This window comes from Cornus florida, unplaced genomic scaffold, assembly GCF_030987335.1.
Source record: "Cornus florida cultivar Cherokee Brave unplaced genomic scaffold, ASM3098733v1 CherokeeBrave_3.0.0_Hap2_Chr11, whole genome shotgun sequence".
Lineage (NCBI taxonomy): Eukaryota > Viridiplantae > Streptophyta > Magnoliopsida > Cornales > Cornaceae > Cornus > Cornus florida.
The window spans coordinates 115,905,750-115,928,128 of record NW_026775581.1 but is presented as its reverse complement, the minus strand read 5'-3'; the positions used below and the strand labels follow the sequence as shown (position 1 = coordinate 115,928,128).

The 22,379-nt window shown below is 35.6% G+C and overlaps 1 protein-coding gene across 4 annotated transcripts; it reads right to left on the bottom strand.

The window, feature by feature from the left end:
* Window positions 1–1,278: 1,278 nt before the first annotated feature.
* Window positions 1,279–21,785, bottom strand: LOC132281508 (ribulose bisphosphate carboxylase/oxygenase activase, chloroplastic). Of its 4 annotated transcripts, XM_059783209.1 has the most exons (12): window positions 21,340–21,782; window positions 20,806–20,891; window positions 20,655–20,664; window positions 15,132–15,194; window positions 14,541–14,654; window positions 13,532–13,593; window positions 10,737–10,791; window positions 10,323–10,524; window positions 5,145–5,251; window positions 4,516–4,571; window positions 3,375–3,467; window positions 1,279–1,540 (listed from the first exon to the last, which is right to left on the bottom strand). In XM_059783209.1, exons 1-12 carry the CDS (start codon window positions 21,713–21,715, stop codon window positions 1,433–1,435), a joined length of 1,332 nt encoding a protein of 443 aa, XP_059639192.1. In that variant the 5' UTR covers window positions 21,716–21,782; the 3' UTR covers window positions 1,279–1,432. The 4 variants fall into 4 exon arrangements, with proteins under 4 accessions (XP_059639192.1, XP_059639193.1, XP_059639194.1 ...); XM_059783210.1 differs by lacking the exon at window positions 3,375–3,467 and having other exon boundaries at window positions 21,340–21,783; XM_059783211.1 differs by lacking the exons at window positions 3,375–3,467; window positions 4,516–4,571 and having other exon boundaries at window positions 21,340–21,785.
* Between the last annotated feature and the right edge of the window lie 594 nt (window positions 21,786–22,379).

The following is a 22,379-nucleotide window of genomic DNA, read 5'->3' as shown; positions in this document are numbered from 1 at the left end:
GTGCTATATATATATAAGATTTAACACATTTTTATGATATAACACGTTTTAAAATTATAATGGTTATGAACCCATCAGGACTTCAAAGTTGCATACTCTGTAGTAGTAACAGGACGAGCGACCTCTTCGAAAATCTCTGGTTCATGGGAACCATTTTTAAACAACTATTGTGTACAACTTTAGGATTTATTTTATCAATATAAATATGGGATGAGTGACCTCTTGGGAAGTTTTTGGTTTAAAGAAACCAAAAAGTAAAATTTGTGACCACTTAGGAAGTCTCTGGTTCCCCAAACCAAATACGGATAAATATTGTGTCTAATTAGGGTGAAGGTTGTTACAAATTTAAGATTTATTTCATCAGTATAAAACTGGGGGGGGTGGTTGACAAATTTAAGATATATTTTCTCAATATAAAACTGGGTTAAGTGATTATTGACTTCCTGTTTCTTTTTTTAACATTATAAAGAACACAAATGATATTATATTATGGTAGTCGCTACAAGAAGAGTATCTAGTTAAACTTGGCTGATGATGGGCTTTTTAGCCATTTCATGAATTGGGAGTATGCACATCTAAAAAAGGATGAAAAAGAATGAAGAAGAGAGACGAAGGAATGAGTTGCCTTCAGCGAGTCTTCTCTTTCATTGACCAGAGGAATGATATTAATGTTCAAAACAAATCTTTCAACCCGCCACAACAAAGGAAACAACTCTTAGGTTGTTTAAGTCTGTTGACATATTAGTAAATTCATTGATTTTGCGGAAGTTTCTCAACTAGAAATATGTGGTTATAGCAATTTAAAATTACCGTAAACAAAAACCACTTTTGTGGTCCAACCATGTGGCATGATCATTAGTCAATTTTAGCGGTTGTATTATATTTATATATAATAGCTTTTTCAAAACCAAAACATAGCTAAATCCACTAAATTCAATAGGCATCTTGCCGACTACTTTTAAGTGGGCAGGGGTAAAAATTAAATGGGGAACACTAAAAATGGGAATCAGATTCGGCTGCATTAGTGAGAAGGTGGACTTTGCACAAATTGAGAACAAGATTAAGAGTCCCACAGAACTGTTTAATTATGTGTAGCAAAGACTAATAACTAGTATTTATGGAAAGGAGTTATATGGTCCAAAAGGAAAGCACCACAAACACACAGCTGAAAATGAGGAGAGGTTTTGGAAACATATTCGGAGGATATTACTATTACGGAGTTCTCTAGCAACTAAACAGGTTGGCATGACCAGATGAAGTAACAGCTCAGGTACGAAGGAAGAAAGAAGAGTTTTAAGCTCTTTCGAGATCTTTTTCATTCAAAATACCATTCGTACTTCCAATACAAAGCAATATATTGCAAATCAACTAATTACAACATACCAATGCAATATGGATGGCACTGCAATGGCGGTTGACCATGTCCTACTTGCTAGTCATCCATGTTCTTCATGTATTCCTTCGAAAGCTTATTCTCCATTATCAGCTTTTGTTCTTTGAGAAGAGAATTCCCTGATTCCAGTAAAGCTTCCAACGTTTGCTGTTTAACCAATCAAATGCAACCACCAATTAAAAAAAGTCACCCAACTAGGAAAAATGAATTAGGATTCAAAAAGAGAGACATCCTCAAAAGTTCCAAGAATATGAGTATTTATGCCAAAACCATTATAGAAGTGTGACAAGCCTAGAAATGATTTGCCACAACTGAAGAAATGTATGTATATATTCTAAATGAATAATCTTTTTCTGTTTTTACTTCCATCATTCATTGAGTCCGGTAGGTTAGATTGTATCCAATTTCTCATAAAGTGCATAGTGCAACAAAATCACTTTGATGCTCCAACCAAATTTATGACGTCAAATCTTTGGGTTCTCACCCTTCCTCTATCCCTGTTTTAAGAACTTGATATGCATTCTTTTGCGTGTCATCTAATATGGTATCAGATTTACTTACCAAAAGAACATGGTATCAGATGTTGAATTTAAAAGGTCTTGGGTATAAATGTTTCCATTTGCAATTGCTCCATATTATATGTCTATTTGTTCTATGTTCTATTTGTCTGTCCGGACTCAGTTCTATTTGTATATCTTCTTCAATCCATTGCAAGTAAAGGTTGCACCTGAAGGAGGGTTTGAGTCCATTGCCTAACAGTTGAAGCCTCAAAGCAAATGTTTGTCTAAGACCTACATTATACATAGGTCATAAACAAAAGCAAACAAATAAAGAATGAAAGACCAAAATAAAGGTGCTTCTAAAAAATTAGTAAGAATCTAAGGGGTTTGGTATGAACAAGCAAGAGAATTCTGGTATCAATAAAGAAGTTTCATAAATGGTTACCGCAACATACTTAATAGAAATGTAATAGAAAAAAATATCAGGGTTGAACTTTTACTCAAAGGACTACATATATTGTAGCTCTTAATGTACTGTTGGTGATTTCAACGGAAGCCTCCAAGGAAAAACAGCAAAGAAACAGAAGCCACATAAAGAAATTTTGCCAATTTATGGAAAGATTTCCGCACACTGCTACTAATCTCATACAAAGAAAGCTCTAATCTTCTTTTTCCTTCGCACACAGGTCTGGATTTGGCCACTATCCTCTATCCACTTCCTTGTAAAGGAAAGAATTAGGTTTAAGGATGTCATTTCTTTATTCACAAGAAAGAAGTGTTCTATTATATTTGATAGTTACATCACACAATACCTTTTAAAGTATAAATTCATAAAAAGGTTCTCCGGCAATGTTTGACTGCAGAAACCCTTTTAATTCTCACAGGGAAGATACGAGCAGGAAAGCAGTACTGGACATGATGGAAAAACAACTGACAAATGAGGGGAGGAAAAAATAGATGCAACCCATGTTGTTCAAGCACAAAATGAGCAACATGTTTTATGCACCACCATCTATCCTGGAATGAGCTGCATTTTTTTTTTGGTAGCTTAAGAGTAGGTTGATCATAATTTGTGAATGTGGATGAAGAACTCTGGTTGGAATAAGCAGTTCAAAACTTTTAATTGTTCAACCAAGCTCCAGCATCAAATTCAAATGTGTTCCAGTTCTATTAGAAGAGAGTTCCATATAGCTTTTAATGATTTTAAAAGCTTTTCTAGAAGCAGAAAGCACTCTCGGTTTAGCAAACCCTGCCTGGCCTTGTTGAATATATTTATTTATCTACACAGAGCAGCTTCAGAAAGCTTCTTTCAGAGAAAAACCCTATAAATCTGGCTCAAGTAGGTAATAAAGATAAAGAACGGAGTTCTCGCTTTCAAATTGTAGTAAACCCGAAAAACGGAAGATCTACTACCTACAATAAGTTTCAACCTTTATAGAAATACAAGGATCCATGGAAAAGCCTGATATGAAAAGCGCTACCTTTGGGGGAACATATACTGGAAGTTTTTCATCCTTCCTTCGCTTGAGAAGTTTATTTCCAAGATTTTCAACACCTCCAATATCATTGATCCACTGCAATTGAATATAAGTTGTACAAAAGAATATTCATCACTAAGTAAATATAATGCCGTTGAGAAATTTGTTGGTGTTATAAGGACGAGATGGGTCTGTAATTTCCACACACACACATACAGAAAAAGAAGTTGGGTCTAACTAGTAAAATAAACACCAAACAGAGATTGAATTTGAAGGTGATTTGTTCCATGAAATCTTCAGACCTATTGTGAGAGAAAGTGTGTCATATATATAGAACCTGCTTGTGTGTGTGTGTAATATATAGAGAGACAGAAGCTATGTTACGCAGGTCTAGGACCCTAGGTCTGGCCACAATGCAGACCTACACTAATTGAATTATTACTGCCTATCCTTAGGCTGTAATAATTCATAATTACACTAATTAGTACAAATTTAGGGTTAGGAGCAACTTACCTTACAAAGCTCTCGTCTCTGTATAATCTCTTTGTTTGTTAACAATGTATGACTTATATTCTTTTCATTTACAATATTTTGTATGCCGTGTCCGAGTACCTGTGCCTGGTTTTTGGACACTTTTAATTCGTGTCACCGTGTCCTATAATTTGATAGATAGATGGATCCGACCCCTAGACACACACCCAAGTCTGACACCCGCACCCGAGTCCGAGTAACATAGCAATAGACAAAGAGACCATGGAAAGCAATTTATACTGCTTGCTGTTTCATATAATGATAAAATGTTGATAAAAAAAAGGATATAACTGGATTCACTTTGATTTATAATTCTCTTTTCAAGTCTAATATCGAATTCATTTCTTACACAACTTAATTCTTTCAGATAATATTTAATCATAAAAATGTACAAGATCATTACAATGTTGCATACTTGTGTGAATACAGAAAAAGCCCTATGGCTTCATTTGTCATCAATGGTTAAAAAAGAAGTAACCTAAAATTTTACATCCATGCCAAATAAGTTGCTTTAAATAGATGGCAAAGATATTCAATGTTCTAGGTCACAACAATATGTACATTAGAGATGGACTTGTCCTATAGTCTATAATCAAGTTAGAATGATAGATACCTTAGAGATTGACCGGTCATATGTCCGGGACCTAAGAGCTCCATAAAAATCCAAGGCTGCCGCCATCACCCCGAAAGAAAAAAAGAAAAAAAGAAAAAAAAGAAAGAAAGAAAAAAAAGGAACTGCAATTAACTTCATGCATTTTCCAAATAACCATAATTTTTTTTTTTTGGCAAATAACCATTCTATGTCAATATCACAACAAGAAGTGCTATGACATTAACAACACTGTTTTCATCATATTCTTTTTTATTTTTTTTTTATTTTTTTAAGTCACTGTATTTATCATATTCTTCTATTCTTCTTTTTATTTTATTTTTATAAGTCACTGTATTTATCATATTCTAGCATGAAAACTAAAACAAAATGCATAATGTGATGTGCAGGAAGGATGTTACAGTAGCATCCTTATTTTTGTCACATTTTCTCATATCACACACATAGTTATAATCATATATAAAATTATAATCATGAAAATGAAGTATGCAAGTTAACACAAAGCATGTTTATAAAAAACATGAACAATACAAAATAAAGCAAACTATAAGTCTATAAGAATAATATCACAATGACATCCAACATTTTGAAGCCTATGAGCATTTTTCAAGACATGTAAAACAGACTAATACCTTGATTAGGAAATGTATTCACTATCCTTACAACCTCATCCGTTGATATGCCATCTTTCTCATACATTCTGCGAACAATATTTATGATATCTTCCTGGTTAGGCTGCCTGTTCGACAAACAACACCTCTAAGAAGAATGACAAGGGACCACAAGATTGACTTAAATAAGAAACCTAGATTAAAAATTAATACATACCTCTAATGTAATAATTTGAAGAATAATATTGAAAAAGAGCGGGGCTCGATTTAGAATCAAGCAAAGTGAAAAAGTACCCAACTTTTTGTCAAATAAATTATATCCAACAAATGGCTTAAAGGAAAATTTCAATAACCGCTTTGTATTATGTCTCCAGCCTATTCTTGTCACTCAAAATTGAATATATGTTTATATCTTCTTAGTCTTAGAACTGAAATTTAGAGGAAAGCTCAAGGAAACATGACATGAAATCAAGTGCTTAAAGCAAGCAGACTGTAAACATGTAGATGATGCCTAAGCTGGTCATTCAAATTATCGAAGTACTTCATTTCTAACAAACTGAACATCATTCCAGAAAATTACATTTAGCCCAACAGTTCAGTTTGTACTTTGCACCGTCAATATGTATATATGTATATGAACGTGTATATACATTTATCTAAACTTGCAAGGAGGAAAAGATAAGGTTTTCCTTGATGAACATCTCAAGGCTGGAATAAGGTCAATGTTTGCAAAATCAAGAGGAAATACTATGTAATTTTAGTCCAAATATAGACCAATTTACCTCTAAGCCAAATAGAATGTTCCAACAAATAGTTATAATGTAAGGAAGAGGAAGAGTCGAGGAGACAAGAAAAAAAGAGACATTTCAAATTAATTTTGAAATGAGGATCAAATGGAAAATTGGAAATACTACTACTTTTGAAATGTTCTGAAACAACTTTTTTGTCCTTTGTAGGTCTTTAAACAATTGGATACCAGAGTGTAAATATAGGATTCCATGCTGCTATAGATATTTTTCCAATTACCTAAAACCCATTATCTCATATAGAAGTATCCTTCTTATGTCACTCACTTTATCTTGGTAAAGAACCAAAATACATTCCTTACCCTACTCAATTCCTTGATTCCAACTTGGGAGCTATCCGAGTGAACTTCAAAAGCTATCAAAATTCACAAGTAGTTAGAAGATTGCTTTGGTTCTTCAGTCCAAAAAATCATTCCTTGTATTTATCCACTACTAAAGCAGTTGGTATGCCAAAATTCCAAGCCTATCAAATTTACTGGTTCAAAACCATAACATTGTTCATCTTTTGCTTTCATTAGCGCAAGGCAGAATATTATTGCATCGACATATTGGATCCAATAACATATCTTTAAGAAACTACAAGCCCAAGTTAGCAAAATCTTCAAGAAATGAGCAAAATTTTCAATAATGAACATTTCTTTATGTTGATCAATAGTTGACCCTGTAGCAGATTATAAATGATCTTCTACGCCATGGCTATAGACCATGATGCCGAAGTAACATATATCTTAGGAAAACTCAACAGAAAATTCCTCTACTTGGCCTTCCATATTATACCTCCCGATCTAATATTCTGTGTATAGTTGCTACAAAATTCCAGTGTTCCTTACCATAACTGTTAACAAACATCTACTCTAAAAGCTTAAGCTGTTAGAGATGGTGTAACTTAAATATATAAATCTTTCAACACGACCCCTCACATGTGGCCTTCTTTTGGTCCAACACGTGTTTTTCAAATTTTTAATTACGGTGATGGTGAGGTTTGAACTCGAGACATTTGGCCTTGATACCATGTTAACAACCATCTACTCTAAAAGTTTAAGCTGTTAGAGAGGGTGTAACTAAAATAAATAAATCTTTCAAAAATAACTATACACTCCAATGAGGCCAGCCACTTCTTTCTTGGCATTTATATTATTCTGCCTCTTGCATTAACAATATGGGAAAGCATTATGCTTCAATTACCTTCTTACAACTGTAGAGCTCCAGAATTCTTTTACCCCTTGCTTGTTTGAAGCCTGGAGGTACATCTAAATTCCATTCCACTACTAATTAATGTCTACAGTCTACAGAAGCTCCTTTATTGCTCCTTTTCAATCCAACCGCTGAATCTCCATTGACAGAACCAACAGTTCCCTCACAGATTTCAGTATTGTTGTTTTCAATAGGTAAATGATGCACACACACTTGTTTGTCCCAATGGCGATTCAAATCTATATGGAAGGAGGAGATACCACTTGGGTTGGCGCTTGGTGGTAATTTCAGTGCTTCTCCCAACTCCATTAACTAAATCAAAACAGAATTGTAAAGAGATCCCTCATGCATAAAGGAGTATCAATGCTTCACTTCCTCAAAAAAATCGTGATCCTCCACAAGTATATTTTCCAGCCAGTCTCTTAGTTCTGGCTCTTAATTGAACAGGAGACCCCACACCCCCAACAAGCAAGATTAATTAGTGAGCTGAGACTGCCCTTGGGAACAATTTGTGGTTTCAAATTGTCCAAATCCAATCTCACCCCAACTCATCAAAAAGAGGAATCTATGAATCCTCGTCAAATATTGGTAGAAAGTGGTCATTTCCAAATATATAGGCCACTTAGGAGGAGAGATCCAGAAAAAAGGAACATGCTCCAACCTGCAACATACTGAAACCTTTGATTAATCTTTGAGTTGGCTCCATTAGTAATAAATAGTAAAGAGGGGAACGGGGAAATACTGGAAGTCTGATATACAAAGATCATTGTGTAGTTTAAAGGCATGACATGAGCACTGAGAGAGATGAAAATAACAAAAGGAATAAGACAAATAAAAGGGACAGAGGCAAAAGGGAAAAAAGATCCTGTCTCATTGTTAGACAACTTAGTATGGAACAGAAAAGGCATTCACACAAAGAACATTAATCCCTAAGACCATTTAGAAAAATAAAAATATGCTTCTTCAAAAATCTCATATAATTCTTCGGGAAAGAAGGGGGTGGGGGGGTGGAATGGGATCTCATCTAATCACTTTTATTTCTATGAACACGATGGAGAAGAGGTATGTCCCTCACAAGTCCTAGGATTGGAAAACCAACAATATATATGAAGCTTTTTGTTTGCCCAATTTCCAGCTCTTTGGGTGTGCAGATCTTCCAGAATCCTTGACCCGGACATCGGGTGCAGCGAGCCAAATAATTTTCCACATCTTGGACCGTCATGACGGGTTTATAAAATATTTCAGCAATTCGAGAAAAATCATTCTGTGGATCAGCATTGCCTTGGTAACAAGGATTTAAATATTCTCCAACTAATTGATCATAAAATTAAAATGGTGGAGGACATGGATATGGAGAAGTGTGCTGGTTTTTTTATGCAGCATGTGAAATGTTGTCTCCACTGCTATGAAACGGAGGAGACTCGATGAGTACAAGGAATGTTTCTCGAGCTTAGGTATGGACAACTCAATCACATGTGCATCACATGTGCTCGAAATGTTTCTCGAGCTTAGGTCCAGGCAACTCAATCACATGTGCTCCACTGTATATGCCAGCCATGGAACTGATAAATCCTTCGTGCCCAACTGTCTCAAGTCAAGACAAAACTACTGTCCCCCAATTCCACCCCACCCCACCCAAAAAAATAACCCATATGAAGGAGCTTCGTTGAATGAAGACGGTGATGAGATTTTGTTCCACACAGGCTCAAATGCATACGTTATTCATGTGATAAAGAAAGAAAAAGAAAAAGAAAAAGAAGCTAAAGAACCATAAGTTAAAGAAGAGGCACTTAAATGAACTTCATCTCATTCATATTTCGTAAGTTTACAACAGAAGAGGTTTCATATATGTAGTGGTCGCGATCTTGCTACTGTGTCCATCTTCATTGCCTTGTAATTTCCTACTTATCCTTGTTAAATTGGCCTCTAATTTCTCTAAAGGAAGCCTCGTCTCGGGGATCACCCTTTGATTTTCTTTAAAAAGCAAATGTTAATTTCCTTAATTTAGGGAGAATAAAAATGATGGAACATGGTCTTCTGACAAGAGTATGCTCACACACACACACACACATTCAAAGTGGTCCCCCATTTCACATGTACAAAATGACAAAAAGGAGAGAGCTCTATGACCCTCGGCCACTAACCTTGACGTTTGTATATTTCTCTCCCTCTCTACCAAGCGGGCCCCACTCTGATACAAAAATACAAATTAAGAAAATGGTATTCAATTCTTCACTTACCTCAACATTTATATTTTTCTCTCCCCCTCTCTACCTAGTGGGCCCCACTCATACAAAATGACAAATTAAGAAAATGGAGTTTCAATTCTAAGTGTTGTTGATTTACCTTTTTTAAAAAAAAAAAAAAAAAAAAAATCAAGTGTTATGGCCAAGGTGTCCAAAATGGGGGGACAACACTCTCGGACTGTCCTTCACATGTGAACCCTTCTTGCACACAGAGAGACAAACAAAACATACAACTCTCCTTCACACGCAACCCCCACTCACACATGAAGAGTCATAGATTTAGAACATATTGTAGATAGAGACACACATAATGGGAGAAAATTGGAAACTGAGACTTGAACTCGACATCTTCCCATATTAAAGCTTTTACCATGCTACGATTTATCTCTACAAACATGAAAGAGAGAAAAGAGAGAGGGAAAACACAACCCTGTGAGCGGAGTGGGTTTGCTCCTCAATTATGTCATACTTACTAAAACAAATTAAATTGCAAATACATTTCTCTACATGAAAATAACTTTCAACACTGTAATATAAAAGAATTCTCTTTATAGCATAACAAATAAATTCATGATATTAGCAGATAAAATGAACAGGCACAATCAGTTTTTTTTTTCCTTTTTTTTGCACTAAGAGTAGGGAGACCAGGGCAAGTATATAGGCAATAGCGTGTCATTCCAATACAGTCAAAGGACAACAATCGGTTGAGAATCTAGACAAGCGGACAGGTATATAGACCAAATTATATATATATAAATATATATATATTGTTCGTGTAACAGAAGGGCGTGAGGCACTAGTTCTTCCACAAAGTTCCTACATTAATAAAGAAAATGTACTGATACTGTTGTCTTGCTGACAAGTTTCTAAAGTGCATTATGCCTCTATAAAAAAGAAGCATTTTAGATAAAACTTCGAAGTTTTTAAATACCAATAAAGAAAAAAAGATGTACCAGTAAAATTTGTCCATTCTTCCATCACGAATCAAGGGAGCATAAATTGTTGAAAGATCATTTCCGGTAACAATGATTGGAATTCTGTTCATAACATCCTTTTCTCGCCATTCTTGCCCAATACTAACTCTTGTAGGATTATCTGACAAATTCATCAGAGTCCCAACAACAATTTGATTGTTGACTGTCATTTGAGTGTTTCCTAGATGAGCACAGAAAATAAAAAAATTAATAAAGAATTCAGAGAATAAAAGGACTCGGAGTGTCATACTATCAAGAGAGGGGGAGAGGGGGGTGGGGAGGGGATAAATAGAAAAAAAAAAAAAAAAAAAACATTATAGAAGACATGGAAAGAGCTAATAGAAAAAAGTTCTAGATGAAACAAACATTATGCCAAATTTAACTGTAGCTCACCAAATCTACCAAGGCCAGCATCAATATCATTGATCATCAAACAGCTCATCTTCCCCTGTAGTATCAAAGAATAAAAACAAAACTGTAACTTAAAGTAGGTCAATAAGAAACAACAAGAAACATCCATCATTTAACATAAAAAAAAATTTCAGCTTGGAGTTAAAGACATGTAGAATGAAAATAAATTTTCTCAAAATGCCATCCCTTTTCTAATTAATGTATTCCCAGCCTTTGTTATCCAAGAGGAAAAATTAGCTTTGTTTCATCTTTATTAAATTTAACATAAAAAATAACAAGACTAACAATTGAGTTATCCAAGAGGAAAAATTAGCCTTGTTTCATCTTTATAGAACACTACTCACGCTTTATATTACGCAATAGGTGCAATTGTGAGGTGATGGAATATGAATGCATTTTTTACTGAACCCCTCTATAACTCTCTTTTTTATTTTTTTTATTTTTTTTTTATTTTTTTTTTGGGTTGTGGTGGGGGGGGGGGGGGGGGGGGGGGGGGGGGTTTGTTTTGGGTTTTGACTTTCTTTGTTGCATGTAGATTTTATCACAAAGGATGTAACTAGACCTAAGGGAAAAAAGAAAAAAAAGCAATAATCTATTATCTGATGTTTGATTTAATTATCAAAATTCTTATCAGAAAACCTTTTCTGCCTTCTTTCCAGTCTCAAAAGGAGGAGCTAATTCCACCTTACATTGCAAACGCTTATAGCAGCCATAAAGCTCATTAAATATGGTAAATTTAAGCTAGTGTAGATATCTTCCTATCTTCTCCAATCCTTACACAACAAGAACAATTCATGAACCACCATGTGAAGAATAACACTTGGACCACTGAGATTAGGATACATACTTCTTATTTGGAACCAAGTCCAAGGAATTGAAAGAAAGGAAAAGAAAAGTGAAACAGTCAATTCATGTAAACACACACACACACACACACACACACACGTATTATACTGTCTTGAGTTCAGCACAATTTTGAGTACATTAACTCCTATCTAGGTGTGTGTTCAAGAAACCGGAAGAGAATCTTTCGCATTCTATCAGATTCTTTCTAGAGCCACAAACAGCGTGGAACTCCACCTCTGACTCCAAGTGACCAATAAATCATTGTCACCACTGCAAACAGAGACAAGGAATGGATTGAAATACATTAAGCTTCATAAATTATATTTTATTCATAACAAAATGAAGCTCAAATTTTGACACGCCATGAGAAAAAGCCAACACAAGATTGAGCTTCAAGCCCATCAACGTGGAGAGAGGACGACCCACTTTCTCTTTGGTTAGAAGAAAGAAAAGCACCATTGATAGACAGTGAAGACTTTATAGGATGATTGAAGTTGGATCATGATGATTAGGACCCCGCAACACTCAACAAACAGGTTCATCTCATGTGCCTATCCCTCTTCTTTTCAGTTTTCCATGAAGATGTTCATAGCTCTAGCTCAAGTACCTCACCTAAACAGAGTGGCTTGAGTTCACCTACTGAGGATAACAATAATGATTGTGATGTGGATGGTGATGACGATCGAGGTTGTAGTCGTGGTGGTAATGTTCCACCTGGTAATGCTAGTGGAGCTAGTGAGAGTGAACATGGAGGATATTATGAACTAGGTATACATTAGATGATAATGAGGTCGGATTGAGATCTCTGGATATTGGTAGTATCAGCGGAGGTAAGACCAAGTCAAGGAGACACAGAACACAACAATGTCAAAATCATATGAAGATTCCTCAAATAATGTGTGCAAAACTTAAGGGACTTTGGATTAGATGATCAGTCATATGATAGATGGTTATTGATAGGGAAAAATAAACCTAACCTATCTTGACCTAATGATAGAGGCAACTAAGTGTTGACCAGATGCCAAATCTCTTCTACTTTCGAAAGATAATATTTCGTTATCAAGGATAACGATTTCCATTGGATAAATTCCATGGAATAATTACAAATCTTATCAAGGATAAGATTTCCATGGGATAAGGATTATGATATTCCCTTATCAAGAATAAGGGAAGTGACGATAAATAGGAAGACAACTCGGGAATAAGGTACGACGAAAAAACTATTATTAAATTCCTGCCTTCTTTTTAGACCTCCGGTGACTAACTTGATCGTCGGAGAGCTCTTGGCAGGCACCACACCAGTGCTGTCAAGGTTCACCGATCTTCTCCTCTCTTCCTTGCAGGAAAACGGTGTCGTATCGGACCGCATGAATTTCACCTTCAACAGTTATAGACATGAAGCATATGGTCACTCTCCAAGTTTGATATTACCCTGATTATATGGGACAAGGCATCCTTACTATCTTTCTTTATCTAAATCCACCAAAATCCTGCAAAGACATCTTAAATGGGATCTAATTTCTTGGTACAAGTATAAATTATCATAATAGGCAGTTATAAGTTCTTCTATCCATCATGCATGAAGACCTAATAATCCTTAACAGTCATGATCTTTCCTTTTAGTATTCATTCTGGTTTTCTAAAGCATACCATTTATTTTGTTTTCATGGAGATTGGAGTGAAACTAACTAATCAATGAATCCCACTTCAGGAATTCTCAACATATTTGTAAAAGAGATGTGCTAGACTCATTTGGAAGTAAGTTTATTAAGGGTGTGTGTGTGTGTGTGTTTGGGGGGGGGGGGGGGGGGGGGGGGGGGCGGGGGGGTGTGGTGGGGGGGTGGTTTATGATAAATCAAATCAAGAGAACATAGTAAATCTCACAGCCCTATAATACATATACCAGTAGTGAAAATAGTAAGGCTTCTAACTTGGTTCTGAACCACTTGAGAAGCAGTCCTATACCGTTCACGTATCAATCTTCCTGGTTCACCTGTTCAAACAAAAGTTTGTATAAATAAAATTTTACAAACAATTAAATATATGAATTAAATGTTGTCTTAATTTTAGAAATAGCAGCTTGGTATATCTTACTTGGGAAGTAATGCTTTATAGGAGATTGCAAAGAGAAACATGCATAAATATAACACCATATAGTACTCAAGATAGTATCTTCGGAAAAGCAGTATTCCAATTTACAAACAAGTCAAGATTTTTATGAAAGATCAACGGATGGTAATTCATTCATGGAAAGTCTCTTTGTTCCAGCATTAAAAATATTATTTGTCAACCTTTAAGTTCATTGAAGGCCATTACCTAGTGCGGGTCCTGCCTAAGCAGGTTAAGGAGGGTTTACCATAATTCCATAGGCCGAACTAGCCATTTAGGTCCATTGGCAATAAAAGTTCTTTGTACATTTGAAGCGAGGTCCTTGGAAATTCACTATATAACTGAAAGATTTAAAGATTTTCCAATTGGCATATGATGTTTGTCAGTTTACAGGAGTCAATATGAGGTTACTATATTATAATAAGGATCATGTCAAGTTTTCTTGTTTTGATGATCGCTACAAAATTGTAAATTGTTCTAGGCTGTAAGAATCCTTTTTGTTGGGGACTTCTCCTGCTGTTTATTTATCCTTCATGAAATTCGTCATTTATTAAGGAAAAAAAATGTCTATTTTCTTAATTTGAAAATTTGAAATTGATTACTAAAAATTGCTAATATCTATAATAAAATAAAATAAAATATTTAATAATTGTCACCTCAATCCCCAAACATGTGACAATCAGTAAAATAGATTAGGATTCTACCAAATAATTCCTGCAAGCAGAACTCATTTGAATAGCTAAAATCGTTAATTACCATTCACGAAAGGGAAAAAAAAGAAGAAGTCAATTTGCACAAGCAAAGGGCATTTGCTACTTGCTAGGAACTTACCAGCTCTTTCTGATTCCAATTCCCCAGCAGACATAATAACAGGTTCAATTCCCATGGCCTGGAAAATAAGTTCAGTTTGAAATGACTTTCCTTGCCCTTTTCCTCCCCAAATGCCTGTTAGACAATATGCCACTGTGATTGCTTTGTTTTCAGGAATTTTGTTCAAAATATATGGAACCACACAAAGGTGTGTGTATATATATATATATAAATTAAAACATATCCCACTCATAGAAGAATGTACATCCATATCGTATCTAAAATAGCACTACTATTATCATATGTATGAGATAAAAAGAACCAGAATATTTACAGATTTAATAATTATAAAAGTATTGAAGTCCATGACAGATAAGTAGAAAATAAAACGAGACTTTTTCACTGCACAGGTATGAAAATGGTTCATCAGAAGAGCATGCTCTAGCTCACACAATATGAAAACGAAAGAACACCAAACAACTGGGAAGTATTAACCTATTTGAGATAAACATACACGTATTCACATGCGAACACATATACATACACATCTGTAACCATCATTACTTGTACAACTCTTATAGTGATCTCTGTTAAAACATTGAGAGTATTTACCTAGAATCAGAGGAACTTTGGTATTGAGAAGATGAGCAATGTAGTTCTTCACAATATGGCATACTGCATCAATAGTAAACCATGTGGGGAAAAAAAATGTCAGAGCAACTATGCAGCTTTGTTATTGAGATGATTAAAAGGACCTTGCTTGTCTAGGACTTTGTCATATGATATGCAACTTGAACACTATGAACAACCTTACAATGCTGCATTTAGAAGTATAAAAGACATAATCACAACTACATTTGATGACGTAGCAGTGGGGATTGGATACAAATAAGAACCATGCTATGGTTCATGTAGTGAGATTATTTGACTGCTCCACCTTCATATGGATTCAAATTACATTCATATTTGTATATCCTACAATTTAAAATCGCAAGAGTGTGCACAAAAAAATATACATCAACATAGACTTGCACACACATAAATACAGATCACCAGAGTGAAACATATCATAGTTTCACTTAATGTTGATTTCAGGCACCACTTCGCCTTTATTGACTACAAAGATTACCTCCACTAATATATATTGATGCTTGTTGAAATATCAAAACAGTTTTCTGGGAGTGTTGACTTATCATAATTGCAAATAATTATGCTTGAGGGCTGAAGATATTTTGTCATGCAATACAATAATAAAAATTTATATGCCAGCTATGCTATTCCACAATTCAGATCAATGCCAAAGTGAATCAGTTTCAGCACCAGCATCCAGGAAATATACCATGGATGAACTAGGGCTAAAGCTGAAGACAAAATTACCATAAGGGGCCCTCGCAAATAAAACATGCTTCCAATACCCAAATGAAAGAACAAATGGAGATTCTTCCATGTAGAAGCTCAATGGTAAATTTTGGACTCTAAACCAAAACAGAGTTCTAGAAAGAACATATTCTTGGCTCTTCATTGCTTAAAGATATCTGTGAGTAAATAAAAGCTGCCTTGATCACTATTATCATGATTATATCAATATCAATTTATGCCCTTTACAAAATGAAGGGGGGAAAAGTGGGCAAATTTCACCAATCTTCACCACAAAGGTCTTAACCTAGTGGAATCACCTCACCTTCTGAAGTGAAAGGTTGGGGGTTCAGGTCCCCCCATAGGATCATAGTTGGGTCTATAAGTAATTTGCAGGATATGTATAAAAGTAGCTTTCCTTGAGGTTTGCCATAATTACATGAGGATAGAACTTAAGCATTTATTACACTCGTATCCCCAACCAGAGTTTGGCAGATAAGCAGTGTTAAACAGGCTCATATAAAATAACATTTATATCCTTATCTTATTTCATTATTTCTTATTATGAATTTTTTTAACAAAAGTCAACAAAGTTTAGTGACCAATTTGTCTCCCTACCTAATATTTTCTCTACCATACCCTTCTCTTTCTCCCTCTAAAATTTCTCTTCCTTTGTCTCTCTAAAATTCTTTTTTTCTCCACCACCACCCATGAATTGGCCATCTCCTTCCACCACCATCTTCATCACCCAATTCATTCCTCTCCAAAATTAATTTTCATTTTTGTACCCCTGCAATTAAAGGACCAGTGTTCTCAAGTTTCTTCCCGTATGGAAAATTAAACCATTAACACTATTATGGTTCCCATTGGACCATTCTAAAGTTAATGAACTACACAATCCATTTTACTTTCTGTAAATATTTTTCCATTTCTTTAAAAATTTCTGCATACAATTTGATTCCAGAGAATTTGATTAATCAATGCTGTTAATTGCAAAGAACATAAGAGCAGCCACAACAGTTGGATGATGTTACTCAGCAACCTAAGTAAAATTTGATTATTCAAACCAGAATACACTTCCTGTTCAAAACCAGCAGCTTCTCCTCCACCATCGATGCTCCTGCGCCATGGATGGAATGGCTGTGGTGACAAGGGGACAAACCGCAGGAAAGACGTCTTTCTCAGTATTTCCCATTGAGTCATCCCTCGTCTGTTTAGCTGCCTTTTATGAGGCCCAGGAGTTGGAAGTAGTTATTCATCAATCTTCCTAGTGACATTGAAAAGTAAAGGCATGGCGAATGAGAAAGACGGGAAGCAACAGGCTTATTGGAGGCAAGTAGACCAACCAAACATAACTGTCCGTGGACAATCCATCGATCCAAATCATCATCAGCATCAATCTCGACCATTGTTACATCGCCTTCTTTTGAGCAATTGTTGGTTGGTTTCAAGTGGAAGTGCTTATGGTGGTGAGACACAGTTGAGCAATGGCGAGGGTGGTGATCAGAATCTGTTGAAGATGTTGAATAGATAAGAGGGAAAGAGAGACAGAGTAGACTCTTTGTTTTATGGAGATTTTGTTGGTGAGATTTTGGGAGCCAATAAAAGAAGTTGTAGGAAATACTGAAAATATGAGGATAATAAGAGGATGATAGTTATTATATCTTAATTCTCCACATTAATTTATAAAACTTGTAAATTTTTAATTATATATAATAAAATTGCAACATAACTTGCAAAATAAGGGTTCTAACACAATATGAACTTACAAATTCTATAAATTGATTTTGAAAATAACACAATGTTTACTGGCAAATTCTGTAAATTAATTTTGACATTTTTAACTAAATTAGTTTCGTAATTTTTTTAATTATACATTAAATAGTATATATAACAAGATAGTAATAAACTTGGTGATTACAAATTTTACTTTAAATTAAAGTGAAATTAGTTGCAAACATAGTTTAAATGCAATTCAACCTAAATGTAATATACATGTCTATTAAATATGTTAGGGGTATATTTATCCTTTGAAGAATATTATTAAGGGCAGAGTTGTCATTTCACATGTTTAGCAAACGCTTTGTTTAGTACAGAAGATGAAAAAGTGGGTCAAAAGGAAGGCAGGAAGAATGGATAAGGCATCCCTAGGAAGGAATGCGTATCATTCCCTTTCTGTTTGGTTGAGTGGAAGGGAGAACACAGAGGTGACACATTTTATTGTTTGGTCAGAGAGAAGGGAAGGATAATTTTATATATTTTTACCATTATACGCTCATTATATAATTTGACAAAAATTGATGAAGGGTAATAATGCCACTTTGCATAATTTACAACAATTATCCTTCTCTTCCCTCCTTTCTTCCATCCAAATTTGGAGGGATGAAAAATAATGGGCCAGGACTCGGGAGAGATGCCTCATCCACCTATCCTTCCCTTCCCTCCAACTCTCCTTCATACCATATAATGGAGACTTGTTCCATCCCTCCTCCCTTTCATCCTTTCCCCTTACTTCCCTCCTACCGAATGCAGTGTAAGACGTCAATCTTTTAGACGAAAAGGACACATCCAACATTCAGAAAAATTTCCTGTAATGGCCCTAATGGCCGACTAAAAGTAGAAGAGTGTTTTTGAAAGCAGTCTTCAACACAACAGTGATCATAACATTTTGCTAACATGGTATCATTGACCAATTAAATGTCACAGTATAAGCACATGGAACCCACTCAACACAAGTATTTGATTACCTAACAGTTAAGTTAACATGTATGCATGTATTAGATGGGTCTTATAGCATATGTGAAGATGTAATTAGTCGGTCATACCATGTCAGGATAATCTCATGGCATCATCATTGCATTGAAATTTTTTCCCAAACAACGAGGAATAGACTGCGAGAAATTGAAAATTTCTTTATGTAATTAGGACAAATATTAGGATTATTTATATATAATTTTATAGATGAATCTCAAATTAAATTATATGTGACATGTACAATTCTTTATGTAATTACAACAAATGTTAGGGTTTATATATAAACTGATAGATGACTCTCAAATTAATATGCGACATATACAATGGCACAAGGAAAAATGAGATTAGCAAAAATAAATATATAGACTATGATTATGATTGCCCTGTCCAAGAATTTGGAAGGGAAAAAGAGATTGGAGCATACACACTAATCACCTTGGTTATCATTCGCAGACCAGGTTAGTGTAGAAGCTAGGTTACAGAAAACAGGGTTAAATAAATGACATCAGACGACTTTACACTCGGACTAAGAGATACAGAGGCAGGATGGAAAAAGGTAGTAAAGGTGGAGAGGGAAAGAGAGAGACAGAAGATATCTAAAAAAGGAAAGGAGTTGCCAAAATTGTTTGTCTTGACTTTAGACTGTACAGCTATTTATATAGGTCCTGGCAAAGAGGACTCCTTATGGAGAAATCAGGTTGCACCATGTGTCCCTTTTTCTTTACCTTCTAGGTTGAGACGTGGATGTCTCTTCCTTAAGGGCCGCAAATAATTTTGCCTGACCTATGTCATCCCACCCCAGCAAGCCCCTCCCCCAATCCTCCATGCCTCGACAGACCCTCCTTCCCACTTGGGACAATGATATTTCACAAACAGTTTCACACCATGGCTGCCTAGGCTTATGATATTGCAACACTATGCTCACAGCCCAAATTATTTGTATCTTGACTTACAAGAATTTCCCAAAGGGCATTAAAAGGGTGCCACGTCTCACCCTGTGCCTGATTAACTTGAGAGAAATTAGTGTATCCCTCCAGCGTGGATTTGTACCTTGGCAGTGACCTTACTAGACAGTCATGGTAACGCCAAGGTGGGTGCTCGTCGCACTTGAGCACTTATATCTAGTGTGCTCCCGTGGTCCTCAGGGTGTGCTGAGAGCTTCTCACCTCGTCCACCCCTCCCCTCCCTCCTTCTTGGAGCTGCAGGAATGGGCTTTCAGGCAAGAACTCCCAAGACACACCCGCATGTGGATTTGTATTGAATCTCTTACTGGAGAGGGTGCCCCTGCAGCCCTCCCTATACCCATTGTTCTAGTGCTTCGGGGTGGAGTATGCTGTATGCTTTGTGAGAGAGAGATCTCGCAAGTGTTGGGTGTCCTCACAAACAACGCTGCTAGGTACCTCACAGGTAGGCCCTTGTGGCTTTCTGGCTTCGAGTCCATTTGCTGATGGCTGTGAATTTGTGCACTTTTTACAGTTAGCAATTACATGTTGAGAGAGGTTACAATGAAGATGAGGGTAAAAGATTACAAAGGGCAACTAAGAATTGGGAGCTGGGGTATATTGCATGGTGCACTAGTAAAATGCTCGAATTCTCAAGTTTAAGATCACAAGTTCAAATCCTTAGAGCAGCCACATTGTAATGCCAAATGCTATGTCTGTATCCGGTCCATCCTCCCAACACCCTCAAGTAGGGACCACACTATGTAATGATCCTAATGACCTAAGAATTGGATGCTATGGATTGACATCATTTACAAAATACACGTTGACAAATAAATTTTCCATGAAAGCAAATACAGAAAGATGGATTATCTCAAAACGTTAACTAGCAGATTTAGTTGCAAGTCTATCAAGGAGAAAAATGCATAGCAAGTGGCAATTGATATGACTTTTTCCACATTAACAAACATAAAGATACACGTCACATAGATCAATGACTACTTCGGTCCTTTTAACCAAATTTCTTGCCGCTTCAAAATGATTCATCACAGTTTCTTTCTCATTGAATAGACACCGAACTTACCAACTTTATCCTGTCAAATGAAAATTAAACACAGAAGAGGTACACTGCGTGTCAAGATAGCCAATAATAGGTTAACAAGATTGGAAATCAAAACAATGATATATATTTATGCACTAGAAAGTAAACAACATAACATAATCAAGTAACATACCATGAAAGCAGGAGCGATGTAATAATCCCCCTGAAGGTACTCAAATGACCTGGTTACCTTCTGACGATAATCAAACACAATATCCGCTGCAATGCAAATAAAATAAATTCAAACCCGAAAAGGAAGCACAACAAAATTGAAACCAGAAACCATTTTTGGTATCTCTATTATACAAAAGATAAAAAGAGTCACCTCAATTAGGCCATACAATGACAATACATTAAGGTGCTATTTGATAAAACTGGGAAAAAATAGAACACAAAATAGTAAAATTTGAATTTTAAGCGCAATTTTAAATTGAGAATTTTTTTAATACTTGTCTAAGTTTTAAGGTAATGTGTCTAGTGTTAATGATAAGTGAAGTCTCCCTTATTTAAAATTTTATACCATTTTAAGTGGACTTTATTCTTAAGTGGTATTTAAATTACGTTATCAAATTTAACGCCATTAAGTTATTGATAATTAACAGTTGTTTCCTTTTCCTTCATTTTCTTGGCAACCAATGGAACACAGGAGTTGAAGAAAATCACTCACAGTCTTGCCCAAGAAATTTTCCAGCGAAAAGGTCGTCGATGACGCCAGCCCTAGCACCAACGGCGATGTTCATGTTATCCGCCTCTTTGCCGAGCCTGTAGAGATAATCGTTACCCTCTGCGTCCTTCGTTTCCCACGATGACTGCTCCGAGAGTCTCTTCTTCTTGGATTTCTCCTCTGATTCTTCACTGCTGTTTTCGTTTCCACTAGAATTCGTCAATGAACGGACAAAGAAAGGGGAAGAATTGAAGATTTTCTTGAGGGGAAGGAGAGATAATCTGCTGAACTTGGGAAATTTAGAGATAGAAGAAGAAGATCGGAAGGAGAGAGAAATGGAAATGAGGTCTGCGCCTTTGAAGCTGCAAGATAGAGCCATGGATTAGGTTATGAGACTGTTCTGTTCTGTGCCTCCGAGAGTCTCTTCTTCTTAGCTCCCTGCGGTTCATATCCTTAGTTACGTTATCGTACGAACAAAAAATAATTAAATAAATAAATATAAATTCAAAATTAAGGGTTGTTTGGCGCCATATATATATATGTGTGTGTGTGTGTGTGTGTGTTGACAATCCCCTTGTTAACTTAAATCATATAACTGTGTATTTGCAAACATGTGTCTAAGCATATGTATTTTCCTTCACTCTCCCTTTTAGTATGCTTAGCTTAGAATAAAAAAATTATTTAAATTGATTCGTCATTTATTTATTTTTAATAATCAATAATGGTGTTAGATCTCTTAAAATATTTTAAAGAAATGATTAATTTGTTTCGAAATCATGACGTTCAAGTTACAGTAGAACAATCTTATCATTGCGTCGAGATTTAATAGCACACCCAAAAAGACCAGATAAAACAGGATAATGGAGAGCACAATGACACGATTCCGCTGACCGGAGCATCTTCATGATTTTATGACTAATAAACTAAAATTAATAGACTGTGACACTATTCATGTTCAGTTCCTTTTGTTGACATAAATGGTCTTAATAGAGCTAGACAAAAGAGGCCTTAGAGCCCCAAATAGATAACACTGGTTTCCAACA

Excerpts from the sequence above, each read along its gene's own strand:
- LOC132281508 (XM_059783209.1), bottom strand. The coding sequence starts at position 21,715 with ATGGCTCTATCTTGCAGCTTCAAAGGCGCAGACCTCATTTCCATTTCT. Across the intron at positions 5,252-10,322 it reads AGAATGGACAAATTTTACTG|GCAGCCTAACCAGGAAGATA; the intron begins GTACATCTTTTT and ends TTTGTCGAACAG. Across the intron at positions 3,468-4,515 it reads ATGACCGGTCAATCTCTAAG|TGGATCAATGATATTGGAGG; the intron begins GTATCTATCATT and ends ATTCAATTGCAG.